Source organism: Glycine max, chromosome 2, assembly GCF_000004515.6.
Source record: "Glycine max cultivar Williams 82 chromosome 2, Glycine_max_v4.0, whole genome shotgun sequence".
Taxonomy (NCBI): Eukaryota; Viridiplantae; Streptophyta; class Magnoliopsida; order Fabales; family Fabaceae; genus Glycine; species Glycine max.
The window spans coordinates 12,532,498-12,546,262 of record NC_016089.4 but is presented as its reverse complement, the minus strand read 5'-3'; the positions used below and the strand labels follow the sequence as shown (position 1 = coordinate 12,546,262).

At 30.0% G+C, this 13,765-nt stretch overlaps 1 protein-coding gene across 1 annotated transcript; it reads right to left on the bottom strand.

Moving 5' to 3' along the window:
* Nucleotides 1-11,575: 11,575 nt before the first annotated feature.
* LOC102667792 (F-box/FBD/LRR-repeat protein At1g13570) lies at nucleotides 11,576-13,455 on the bottom strand. Its single transcript, XM_006575785.4, has 3 exons — nucleotides 12,633-13,455; nucleotides 12,016-12,177; nucleotides 11,576-11,908 (listed from the first exon to the last, which is right to left on the bottom strand). The coding sequence occupies exons 1-3, from the start codon at nucleotides 13,452-13,454 to the stop codon at nucleotides 11,603-11,605; spliced, it is 1,290 nt and encodes a 429-aa protein (XP_006575848.3). The 5' UTR covers nucleotide 13,455; the 3' UTR covers nucleotides 11,576-11,602.
* Nucleotides 13,456-13,765: the final 310 nt, after the last annotated feature.

Genomic DNA, 13,765 nt, shown 5'->3' with positions numbered 1-13,765 from the left:
ATAGACTCCCATTGCTCGATTTTGTTGGGATGAAACCGACTGGGATGACATTCTCTGTCGGTTTTGCATATGTGGAGGGTGAACGCGTTAATAATTTGGTATGGGCTTTACAACACTTCTGAGGCCTTTTTTTAAAGCGTGATGCCCTCCCTGGAGTTATTGTCACTGACAGAGACCAAGCATTGATGAATGCAGTGAAAGATGTATTCCCTGAATGCACAAATTTGTTGTGCATCTTTCACATAAACAAGAATGTGAAGGCTAAATGTAAATCACTAATTGCGCAAAAAAATGCTTGGGATTATGTCATGGATTGCTGGGGATCTCTGACTGATTGTCCTTCAGAACAACAGTTTGATGAATGCCTGAAGAACTTCGAAGTAGCTTGCGCACCTTGGCCAATATTTATTGACTATGTCAAGGAAACATGGATAATACCACACAAGGAAAAATTTGTTTATGCCTGGACTAATAAGGTGATGCACTTAGGAAACACAACAACAAACAGGTATGAAATTGTTCAACTATTTCTATTAACGTTGAAAAATTTATAGAATTGTATTATTTTATATGTTTATTTTTATTTGTGTATTTGAAATGTAGGGTTGAATCTGCTCACTCGTCTTTAAAAAGACTGTTACAAAATAGCATTGGAGACTTATGCAGTGTGTGAGATGTCATGAACAACATGATTACATTGCAGCACACACAGATTAAAGCATCATTTGAAACAAGTACACATGTCGTTGGACATGTGTTCCAAAAAACCTTATACAGGAGGCTGCTTGGAATAGTTTCAAGGTATGCTTTAAATCAGATTGCTGCTGAATTTGAGCGTGTTCACTATGCTGGCAAGAATCCCTCAAGTTGTGGTTGCGTGGTGAGAACCACGCTTGGTCTTCCTTGTGCTTGTGAGCTATCCAAATATGTTGGTGGTTGCATCCCACTTGATTCAATTCATATGTTCTGGAGGAGACTCATTTTTTCAGACCAAGGGTTATCTGAGCCCGAAGTGGGCATCAAGGACGTAATGGAAACAATATACCAAAAATTCGAAGAACTTGATGTTTGTGGCAAGTTTACTCTAAGAAGTAAACTTTGGGAAATTGCACACCCTGATCAGAATTCGATGTGTCCTCATCCAGCAAAGGTTAACACAAAGGGGGCACCAAAGAAAACTACGAGTAGGAACCCAAGGTCAACAAAGCGTGATCCATCTTATTGGGAGTATGTAGATGCCTTTGAATCACAACAAAATAGCAATTCGTCCGTGAGACATACTGCATCATCCTCTGAGCAACTGAATCAAAGAACGATGATGCCTATGTTGGACCAGTTTCAGCCATTTATGCACGACTTCATTGATAAGATTGTTGATGTCAAAGGTGATGGTAACTGTGGATATCGGTCGGTTGCCGGTTTATTAGGTATGGGTCAAGACTCTTGGTCGGTGGTCCACAACCATCTGCTTAAAGAACTTGCCAATTTCTCAGAAGACTATATCAAGCTCTTTGGTGGCACAGAGAGATTTGAGGAATTAAGGATGTCACTACTTGTTGATGGGTTAACCAAAGTATGTAATTTATGAATTTGATTTTTAAAACTTTAGTTTGAAATTAAGTTTGACGTGTATATTTGTTTTATTGAGGTGACAACGGATAAGTGGATGAATATAACGGACATGGGACATGTCATTGCATCAAGGTATAACGTAATCATTGTATCCTTGTCTAAACAACAAAGCATGACATTCTTTCCCCTTAGAAGTCAACTACTGACAAATTCTTCATTGCATCGTATAATTTGTATCGGTCATGTGTATGACAATCATTTTGTTGAGGTACATTGTAGATATGAAGTGTTTTTTTTTATGATTATGCAATGACTTTTGTAGGATTGAGTTAACATTTTTTTCGCATACACAACAGGTTTATTTAAAAGAACGTTGTCCCTTATCATCTGTATCATTGTTATGGTCTAGCAATTGTCATCCGCAGGCGAAGTCATGGCCAAATCCATATATTAGCAGAATGCAGCATTACAAGAGCTTCGTGATGTTCAAGAGAGACTATGTTGACTTAAATGATGATTGAACATGTAATTTATAAATGCATGATCATTTTGAACATGTAATTTATTTGTTACGTCTACAACAAAATTAACAAAATTATTACTTAATTCTAAAAAAACATGTATGATATATCATTGTCTGACTTGACTACACATTGTGAAAAACCGTGTATGATAAATTGTTGTCTGCATTAACATAAAGCGCGTGAAAGGACCCTGCACAGCATGACTACACATGCAAATCTGATGCAAGCTAAAGCATGTCATGTCATTCGTGTAGTTGACAACACATACAGAAAGCATGTGCATGCGTATTTTCAATCTTTAAAAAATGCAGCACTAATATTAAAACTCATCTATATATATGGCACAACCTAACCTTGTAAGAATGCACAAGTTTTAGTATCAACCCAAGTCTTACAAAAAACTATGGCATTCTTGGGAGAGACAAGCAGTCAGACAGTTGTGAACTCCACATTAGGTTTTATTTTTCCAAATTGATCCATTGTTCACAACGACAATGGTGTTTCCTTCCAAGCTTCCACTCCAGTTCCCATTCGAGTACCTAACGGGTGTGATTTTCAAACGTTAAAAACCAGAATACACAATACCCTTAAGCTAACCGACAAGCAATTTTTGGATGAAATTTACTATCGGCAGTCTTTCACGTATGCAGGTAATCAGTTTCGGTTTCAATGTATGCAACTGAAAGATGATGCTGATGTTAACACAATGTTAATGTGTAATCATGAATTTTCGTTTGTTGGTCCGATTGAGTTATTATGTAGCATTGCTAGAATCCCAGATGGTATTTTAAACTTACTTGAAACTACTATGACCCATACTTATGATGCCCTGCTATATTACAATGGGAGGTGGAATATGTCACGCCAAAATGAGTTTGTAGGTTACTCGTTCACAGGAAAAAATCCCAAAAACTTTGACATTCCCACCGGATGTACCATGGATGAACTGAAGGATTTGATCAAACAAGTTGCACCTCGTGGGATTCCCCCTTATGGTGTTGATGAAACATAAATGGTAACGCGATTGTTTTTTCGGAAACCATGTCACCATGAGTATTCAGAAAAAGTTATAAAATTTGAAATAATTGAACTCAAAACCAACGAGGACGTGATGAAGGTGCTCATTGAGTCTAACTACTGGAAAAAGATTGGGCCAATAGAAATTTTAGCTGTTTTCAGTAAACCTTTACCGCAAATGGAAGACGAGTTGTCCTTGTCGCAAAATTAGCATGAGTTAGTTAGTTGTAGTATTTGATGGAAATTTAATTTCATTCAACTATGTTGAAGTTAATGTACTGTTTGAATTCATGTATTGCATAATTGTTTTCAATTACAAGAATCTCAACTAAAAAAATAGATTTTTATATATAACAAACTAATTAATAAATTGTTTTTCTTCTTACGGATCAAGGTGATCCGTATGTTGATCCGTAAAAAGAAAAACAAGCAGGGACAATTTTGCCATTTAATAGCTTTGCTGGGTGCACCAGCAATAATGCTGCACTAGCAACACTCAAAGTCTATTCTATCTTTCATTTGTATTTTTTCACCCCTTCCTCCTTCCTGGTACCCTACTCCCTCCCTCTCTTCCTTCAACCCTTCTCCTCCCAACTTCTTCTCTCTTCCTCTTCCCTTTCACAACTCCTCTCCTTCTCAACTCTACCCTTTCACTTTCCAACCACCTCCAACCCTTCTCCCTCTTCTTCACCCACTCCTATGAGGTACCTTTATTTTTCCATTAATTTGTGTTCAAGGAAATCGTAATTATGACACAACAAAATATATTTATACTTTTTTATTAAAAAAAGATAATCAAATCACAATTCCGTTGTGTATTATGACACAATAGAATTATAATTTTGTTACTTATCTTTTTTTGGTTTAGAAAATTATAATAAAATCATAATTCTTTTGTAACTTTGAAAAAACAACCCGATGAAATTCTAATTATGTTGTGTTAAGAGAGATTCAAAAGAAAAATAAAAATAAAAACATAATTTTATTGTTATGTTTGGAGCCATAAAAAAATGTACATTTTTATAGATTTGTCATCCTTCATTTGATACTTAAGGTGACAATTAACCATATTTCATTGATCCAACCTTTTTAGCATCATGTTTTCCAAATAAGTATTATTTGTACTGTAATTAATAATCATAAAGATTAATAGATAAGCCATTTAAAATAAAATTCTTACACATGAAGTCATTGTCATTGAATGTTTCTAGTTCCTTCTATTGAACATCAAACAAATTTTCGAGTAGAACATGCTTGACAAAGGGTACAGTGATGAGAACGGAAGTGACTTAATTTGTGCATGGTCAGGAAATTCACATCTTAAAATTGTTAGTACAAAGATTGAAAAACACAAACTATAAATTATGGTTGAGTCACAAAATATGTGGCTGTCTTTAAGATGTTTCACAGCTTTGCTTACATTGGGTAGTAGTGTATAATCTCGTTGTCCCGAGGATAAAACAACCCTCTAAAGTTAAGTAAGAGCACTCTCTGCAAAGAAGAGAATCCAACAAACCAAGGCCCACACATTAATAAAATTTGCTCGGAAACAAAATATATAGGAAAACTCAATATTTAGAAAACAACAATTCTTTCAGTTTTCCAAATTTTCTCTCTCTATTTTTTAATAGAATTCAAAACCTCCTTTTATAACATGAAAATCATCACAATCATTCACTTAAATAATGTTAAGAACCAATAAAGTAGATTAATAATTAGCTTCACAACAACTAGAAAACTTTAAGATAGATTAATTAACTTCCAACGGCTAAAAAATATCAAATCAAATAAGCTAGTTATCTTTACAACGACTAATTGAAAAGACATTAACTTAGATTAATTTTTTTAATAATAAATCATTCAATAAAAGTGGGGTATTCTTGAGTGATTTATTTTTTTAAAAAATCTAAGTTAACGTGTTTAATTTTAGTTGTTGTAAAGATAACTAATCTAATTTAATATTTTTTAGCCATTGTGAAGCTAATTATTTTCTATCTTAAAGTTTTTCTGGCCATTGCGAAGCTAATCATTAATCTGGTTTAATTGTTTTTAACACCATTTAAGTGAGTGATTGTGATTTTCATGTTATAAAAAGAGGTTCCGAGTTTTGAAAAAATAGAGAAAAAGAATTTGGAAAACTGAAAGAATTGCTGTTTCCTAAAAATTGAGTTTTCCTCTTTTATATTTCTGAGCATATTTTATTATTGTGTGGTGCTAGTTTTATAGGCTTGTTTTATTCTAGGGATGATGCAGATATACATTGTTGTACAATTCAGGTAGAGCCACAAAATGTCTTAAGGAGAGCGATCAAGTCTACAACTCAACCTTAATTTATGGTTTGTGCTTTTTCAGTCTTTGCAACAAAAATTATATATATAAACTCCAAAACTAACAAAGGCAATTCATTTTGTGAATGTTAAAACAATATGTGTGCTTTGATTTGCGTAGAAAGCATTTGTCAGCTTAGCTTGCATGCATGAAATCTAAATCAAAAGGTATAGTTTGTTATACCAGGATCCAAGGTTTTAAACTACAAATGCAAATACGTTCCAAATACGAAAATTGAGGAACATTATTAGAATATGTTTAATTAAAACTTTAAAGTCGCAATACTGTTATAAACCTCCACGTGAAACTATATATGACAAGATGATTTAAACTATGTTCCTTTACTACGCTCAACAAACAATCCATTAATATTAGGCACCATCAAATTTAATATAACATTCATTTTGATAAAAGAAATAAATAAAACAAGATTTCTTGCAATGTAGTTCATGGTTCAAAAACAGTGAAAATTATACGATAATTTTAAAAGGGAAGCCAAAATTTTCAAATTTTTATGCAGAAACCTAGAAGAGAAGCCACATCTTCAACTAATCTAGCAACTAATCTTTTTAAAGAGGCAAAAAATGAAATTAATGAAATGAAAAAAAATGATTTCTTGTTATGTGGGTGAATGATTCAAAAACAATGAAATTTATAACAATTTTAAAAGGGAAGCCAAAATGTTCAAATTTGTATGCCAAAAAGAAAAACTTTTTTTTAAAGAATTATCTAAAATAGATTTGTATGGTAACAAAAGTGAAGAACTAAAATTAAAATCAAATTGAATGACAGGATAATCAAATCATGGTGTAAAAAAATGAAAAAAGATGGAGAGAGGCAAGAATCAATAGATCACCTGAGTTAAAAAAAGTCGCTAGAATTACATAAGTCAATGGAGGGAAAATGCTTTCCTTTGAAGAATACGGAAGCAAGTGATCCTTGTTACTCTCTTAATTATAATGATCAATGGTATTAACTGTAGAGTGAGAATTTTTATTTTATAATATTAGTTATTATATTTATTAAATATAATTAATTTTAATAATATTATGGATTTCAATACATTTGTTCCAGTCAAAAAATAAATTCAATACATTTATTAAATATAATTATTAAATGTATGGATTGTCAAATGAATCTCTCTCTCTCTACACACAAGTAAGAAATAATGACGCATGAAAATATAAATCAAGAGTGGGGTGAATTAGATTCAAATCAATTTTAAATCCAATTGAAATTTTTTTCGCAAGGTGCATCCTTTAATCTAGTTGAAACAAGAGATTTAGGTGCGTTGCAAATATTCTTAAATTTCTTAAACACAATTAAACATTTACACAATGAGACAAAGCAAATATCAACACGTAAATGTTAAGAAACTTAAGCAAGAAACAATAAAAGAGTTGAATGGGTTAGAAAAAAGATGAATACAATTTATACTCGTTTTGGTTTCGAAGAAATCTATATCTAGTTGATCCATAATAACCTTACTTGAATCTTTTCACTATAATATTTGAGTTACAATCAAACTCACATGCAAATGCAATCAACAAATACACTAAGCCTTAAAAATCTATCAAGAATTACAAACCTACATGTAGAAAACACACTACATGAATACAATTGAGTAATCCATTTAATGAAAATTGAAAATGAATCACAAATTAAGGAAAGATTTCACTTAATAAGTGAAAGATGTGGACATTTAAAAATACTTCCTATGTAGTATCAACTTTTCTTCATTATCATATGCAAAAAGATCCATTGATTCCAAATGTAAAAAAAAGAATTTCAATCAAATGATCAAAAGGAGATGACACTCACACTTCCTAAAGTTCTCTTAATGAAAATCACAAAATAAAAAATGAAAGAATAAGTGTCATACAAGAAGTCATTTGAAAATCTCATTTTTACAAATAACTAATTATATTTCCACATAGTCGATTGTTTGTGAAAGCAAAAAACTCTTTAAAATCAAATAGTCGATTAGGCACTAAGGATAATTGACTAAATGCAAATCTATCTCAATTCTGATATACAAAGGCCATGATGAGTTTGCAAAATATTCTTTAAAATATTTAAAAATATATTTTAATTATTAATATATATATATATATATTGCTGTATTTTTTATTGACTAAAATTAAATATATTCTTAAATATTTAACTAATATATAATAAAAGAAAGTTTGACTAATATGTATTTTTGAATATATAGGTAGTTTTAAAAAGGTTCAAAATAATTAGAAATTAAAATCACCAAACATTTGAAATAATAATAATAATAATAATAATAATAATAATAATAATAATAATAATAATAATAATAATAATAATAATAATAGTAGTAGTAGTAGTAGTAGTAGTAGTATATTAGAATGATATATATTTGATGTTTTATATTAACAATATTGAAATAATCAAATAAAATTTGAACATAAATATTAATTAAATATTTAAAATATTTTTTAATTAGAACTATATATTATAATATTTTTAATTGACTAATATATTTTAAATAAATTTTTACATAATTGACTAAAATAAATATTTTTAATTTCTAATATATTTTCAAATATATAGTTAAATTAAAAAATTAAAATAATATATATTTGAATTTTCTACTAAAAAATTAAAATTATAAAATATAATTTAATATAATTATTAATTTTATATTTATAATAATATATAAATAAAAATAAGATACATGTATAATAATAATAATAATAATAATAATAATAATAATAATAATAATAATAATAATAATAATAATAATAATAATAATTTTTTGAATATAATATCCAATTTAACTTAATAATATTATAAAATTCTATAAATTAACTAAATGTAATAAATACAATGCATGTTTCTTAAATGTATAGATTCTTACATGAATATATATAATTGATAAACATCGAAATTTTTTCTTCTATAATTATTGTATTTAATATATAATTAATTCAATACATTTATTAAATGAGGAAATAAATATAATACATTTTTACCTTTTTTAATAACTAATAATTTTTTTTAAAAAAAAAATAAGGATTCATATGTATAATAATATAGAATAAATTATATTTTCCTACCCTAATTAAGATATGCCCATATTATACTATTCTGCCTCCTTATTTTGAAATATATAATTTAATCTAATTGATATAGCACCTTTAAAATAAATAACGTTTTCTACTCTTAAGAGATGCTAGAATTACATTGTCTCTCCCTTCTTTTGTTAAAATATATAGTTTAATATATTTAATTTAATAAAGTTAAAAAAATTCTTTAAATTATTTTAAAAAATATACTAAAATATTTTAACGGACTAAACTATTATTCATCACTTGATAAAAGACTTTTTAAGTGTATATATAGTTAATATTAAAATGATTAATAATAAATTATTATTATTATAATTTTAAAATTAAATTACAAGATAAATTTATATATATATATATATATATATATATATATATATATAAATTAAAAAGTTTGTGGGAGTTCTCCTTTTAACTAAGTTATGGTTAAGGACATCAAGAATTAGTAAAATGTCTCACATTACATTGCAAGAACGCGCATAAATACATGCTATATAATATTTAAGCTATTCAATGTAATGGATAAGGTTAGAACAATGCTAATTTTGATCAAACCAACTTTACACTTAATTGTAATGGATTCTGATTCACGATAAACAAGAAACATCAATCCATCATCTATATATGTATAGACACTTAAACATCGATCAAGACAAACATATGGAGGACCATCAAAGAATATTGAAGAGCATGGTATGAAGGAGTTTAATTAGCTTGAGATGAACCATGACTAGAGTAAGGTTTAGGAATCTCCAAGAGGAGCTTAACAAGAAGATATACTCACTCATGGAGAAGGAAAGGGAAGCCAGGCTCAAAGAATTGCATCAATTATATTTATAAGTGATATAGAAAAAAAACTTTTTACATTCATTCTTTTAGAACCAATTTAAAAAACTGATTTTTTTTAACGGGAAAATAAAATATCATTAACAACAGCCACACAATGTGGCTAAACAAAGGATGCAACGAGAGAGGCAAGGGCAAAGCCTCCTTCACGAATCAAGGAATAATATAATTCAGAAAACTACTAAACTAGAACAAATAAAGTTTTAAGTGATACATTCTGTAGGATGTAAGCACTAGTTATGAAATGTTAAACCAAATCCACGATAGTCTTTGTAGAACTGGCATTGCACGAATAAGTGATTTACCTCTTCAACATCACTGGGGCACAACACACACTCCAAATTATCAACATCAATACCCCTACGATGCAAAGCTAACCCAAACTCAGACTTTCTATATCGTAGGAATCTACATCGATAGAAGAATCGATATAAGATGTCTTTTTAACCCATGTTAATTAAATGTTTAAAGTGCAGTAGCGGATATTATTTTTCTCAACAATCTCTTCTTTTTTATGATAACAAACAATTATCCTATCCCTAAATTCATTACCCTTGATGATCATACAATACAACAATAAGAAAAACTTTAAGATTTGACGGATCCATTAATTTCATAACAGATTGAAATCCTAGGATTAAGATTGATCCTACAAAACCTTAAATTGTATTTCCCTTACAAGTTGGTTAATTGGGTATGGTAGAATCTTTGATTATGGAATAAACTAAGGCAACTTCAAGTTTGATTAGATCTTAATAATCAAACAAATCAATAATGCTAATAGCCCAATTGATAAGACCAACATAAGTTCTTATAAAAAATAGGATAAACCAGATCACAACATAAATTTCGCTATAGCCCTAGTTATGGGTTTAGTTATTTATAACATTATAACAAAATCAAAACAAAATAACATGCAAAAACAATCCATAACTTGACAAGAAGAAAGATAGAGGAAAATCCTTTCACTTAGATGATATAGAAGTACAACTCTGCAAGTTTAATGGTCAAATGCATACCAATAATCTCCTTGAAGACTATGGAACAGGGCAACAATATAGCTCTCAAGTGTGCTCTTAGGCTACTACACTTCTATCTAGGAGAGAAGAAAAAGATATGATAACAGAAATTAAAATAAGACTCTCTAAAACCACATAAAAATTAAGGGTATATTTTCATGAACCCTAAAAAAGACACATTTCTCTTTCATTAGAAATGTACAAGGTAAATTACTTGATCGGGCATGTTAAATTGCACAGTTTTATAACCTATTAACATCAACTCATACATAATTGAGCACAAAAATGCATAATATTGGGCAATTCTTGATGTTAGCCCATATTAGTGTTGGGTTATCATGCAAATGAAGTTAGCTCATGTATTGACCAAGATTTATAATTTAAATGATATTACTACAATTTGCCTCCAAAGAAATCCCCTACCACTCCATGTGTTTTTTGACAGTAAAACACTTCATATTAATATTTTCCCATTGAAACCTCCTTCTCCAACTTAAATCCCATCCCCATTCATTCCCTTGCCAATCCCCCAACTCCACCACCTTGCAAAGTTTTTGTTATGAATTTAAGAATAACCAAAAACTCACCCCCCTTCCATCTCCTAACTCCCTCGATATCTCTCTTTGAACCCCCACCTCCATGTTAACGGTAGGTCTCCAAAAATCATCAAGTTTGAAGAAAATTGGAAAGTTAATAAGATTATGAATTAATTAAAGACTAGAAAAATCTATAAATGACCCGTATTTTCCTTATATAAAAAGGTAGAAGAATAGTTTATCATTAGTAACATCCATAGGTACAACATAAAACTCAACTTCACCCAAAATTAGACGAATAGGATAGTTATTAGATTCTATTTTTTTTTTTTAAAAAAAAATACTAGAAACGTTGTCTAACTTAAGCCTGAATTTCACTATGGATTTTGGCCAATTATCTTAGCGTAAGTTTTTATAATATTTTTAAAACTTATAATTTTCAAAAATTAAATATAAATTAAAAAACTTTACTACTTTAATATATTGTTTTTATATAACATGATTATTTTTAAGATATGTCCCTCTTATCATGCATGAAAAAAAAAACAATAATTCAACTTTAAGAGGGTGTGAAAGAGTTGTGTGTAACTAGCAAAAGTTACAATAGAACAAAGCAAGAGATGAGGAGGAGTTGGGGATTGAATGATAACAAATACAATCACCAATCAATCAAATGATAAATCAATGAACTCAACTACTGCACTTTTTGAAGCTCGTGCCATTTGTTTCAGTTCTCGTCCAACACTAGATATGGAATATTGATGTTGTTGATGATCATGAGCAGGAACAATGTAGAAAGTAAGGAGCTCCAATGATGTGGAATTAGCCAGCAAAAAACGTATGAAGTTCATTGTATTCTCACAGGGTTTGTAAGCTTTTATATGCACAGTCAGAAGGTGACTAAGGCAACAACCATTGTACTTTGACTTCTCCAATATTTGTGGCAGATCCACGCCAGCGATATAATTACCCTACAAAAAAAGAGAATATGAAGAAGACAAAGGAAAAAGAAAATGAGTCGAAATATATCATAATTTTAAAAATAAAAAAACTAAGAAGCATTGGTCTTCTCGGTCACCTGTATAAAAAGTTTCTCTAGGTTTGGAGAACTTTTAAGTAGGGAAATAACAAACAGAAGCTCTGTTGTATCGTCGAAATTCACACCTTCCAATTCTAGAGATTCTAAGCAGTTGAGTGGTTTTTGCAAACTCTTTGGAAGGGTATAAGCTGTGGAAAAGATCTATAAAAACAAACATAAAATTTGTGATAGGCATTAGTATATGTCCAACTAGAAAATACACAACATTCTACACATAATACAAGGCGCGCACCAAATTAAAAATATTGATCAATGGTCTTTTTTACCAATGATAGATAAAAAACTTAGAAAATCACATCAGATTGTCATGTTAGGCAGGAGGGATGGTACGTACATAATACTATCAAAGTAAAACCATATCTTTTTTAATGCACTCGTAGTCCTTGGCTTTATATTTATGAAAAATATAGATAGCTCAATAGCTTACATTTGTTTGAACAAAAATCACTCAATGTAGAATCATGCCATTGGAAAAAAAGAAAAAAGTTGTATATATCAACTAATTAATTACTATGGTGTTGTTCTATAGTTTTAGATAAAATCTACCAAGCTAACAAATAATATCATATCAAATCAACAACATTAAATAAACTGACCTGAATGTAACCTTCTGTGAAACACATGCTTTCAACTTCCGACAAGCCTTTGATCAAATTTGATATTGTATCCATGTCAAAGTTATCCCCAGGATTATCAGCCATGAGTGAAACATCAGTCATTCTTTTAGCTTTCTCCAAATAAATTGACTTGATAACTTGTTCACCTTGTACATGTAAGACTTCGAGAGCAGGAGAGGACACATTGATACACTCAAAACCAGAACAGTATGAAATGGAGAGCATCTCAAGTGATGGACAACCAAACATAAGATCAATTGCACTGGACTCAAATATAATATCAACTAAGATAAGGTAAACCAAACTTTTAAAGCTAGAAAAATTAGGCACAGTTGATAATTTAAAATTCTGAAGTTGAAGATACGTCAATCCCTGACAAGAGAAGATATGAGATGGTGTTTCACAAGGATCTGTTTGAAGGTTCCAAAGCTCAAGTTCTTTAATCCCTTTTCTTGATAAACAAAGAATCCACTTGTTAAGGGATTCAATTTTGATTGGCACATTTTCGGGAATGCAAAGAACAAACTCATCTAATGGTCCATCGTGAATCAAAAGAATTTCTGTAATAGTACTTGAAACTTCATGAAGTTCTAAATCCCTACACTTTTGAAAAAAATCATTTGAAAAATCAAGTTTGGGGACAGAAGTCCACTTATATCTCCATTTACTTGATAATAAACTCGTTCTAACCACATCTTGCAATTGCAAGCGTTGTAGAATAAAATCAATCAAATGACTTGGTAAATCACTAATTCGATCCATGGGGTCAGCAACAACAATCTTATGGAACCGGGCCGTCATTAGTACGTAACCTAGAAATTAAAGCATAGGGTAAATTGTATCATTAAAATTATAAAGCTACAAAAATTATATGCATCCCTATTCAGCTATATTACATACGTACACGCCTAAAAGTGCATAATTTAGACACCTTACTGCCTTTTGGATGCTTCAAAATGTCCTTATATATATAAACATGATTTCTTGTTATATATGCAAAACGTCGTTCAAAAACAATGGAAGATTATACCGCAGTTTTAAAAGGGAAGCCATAAGTTTAAAATTTATGTGCAGATATGTAGAAGCCACAACTTCAACGAATATAGCAAAAA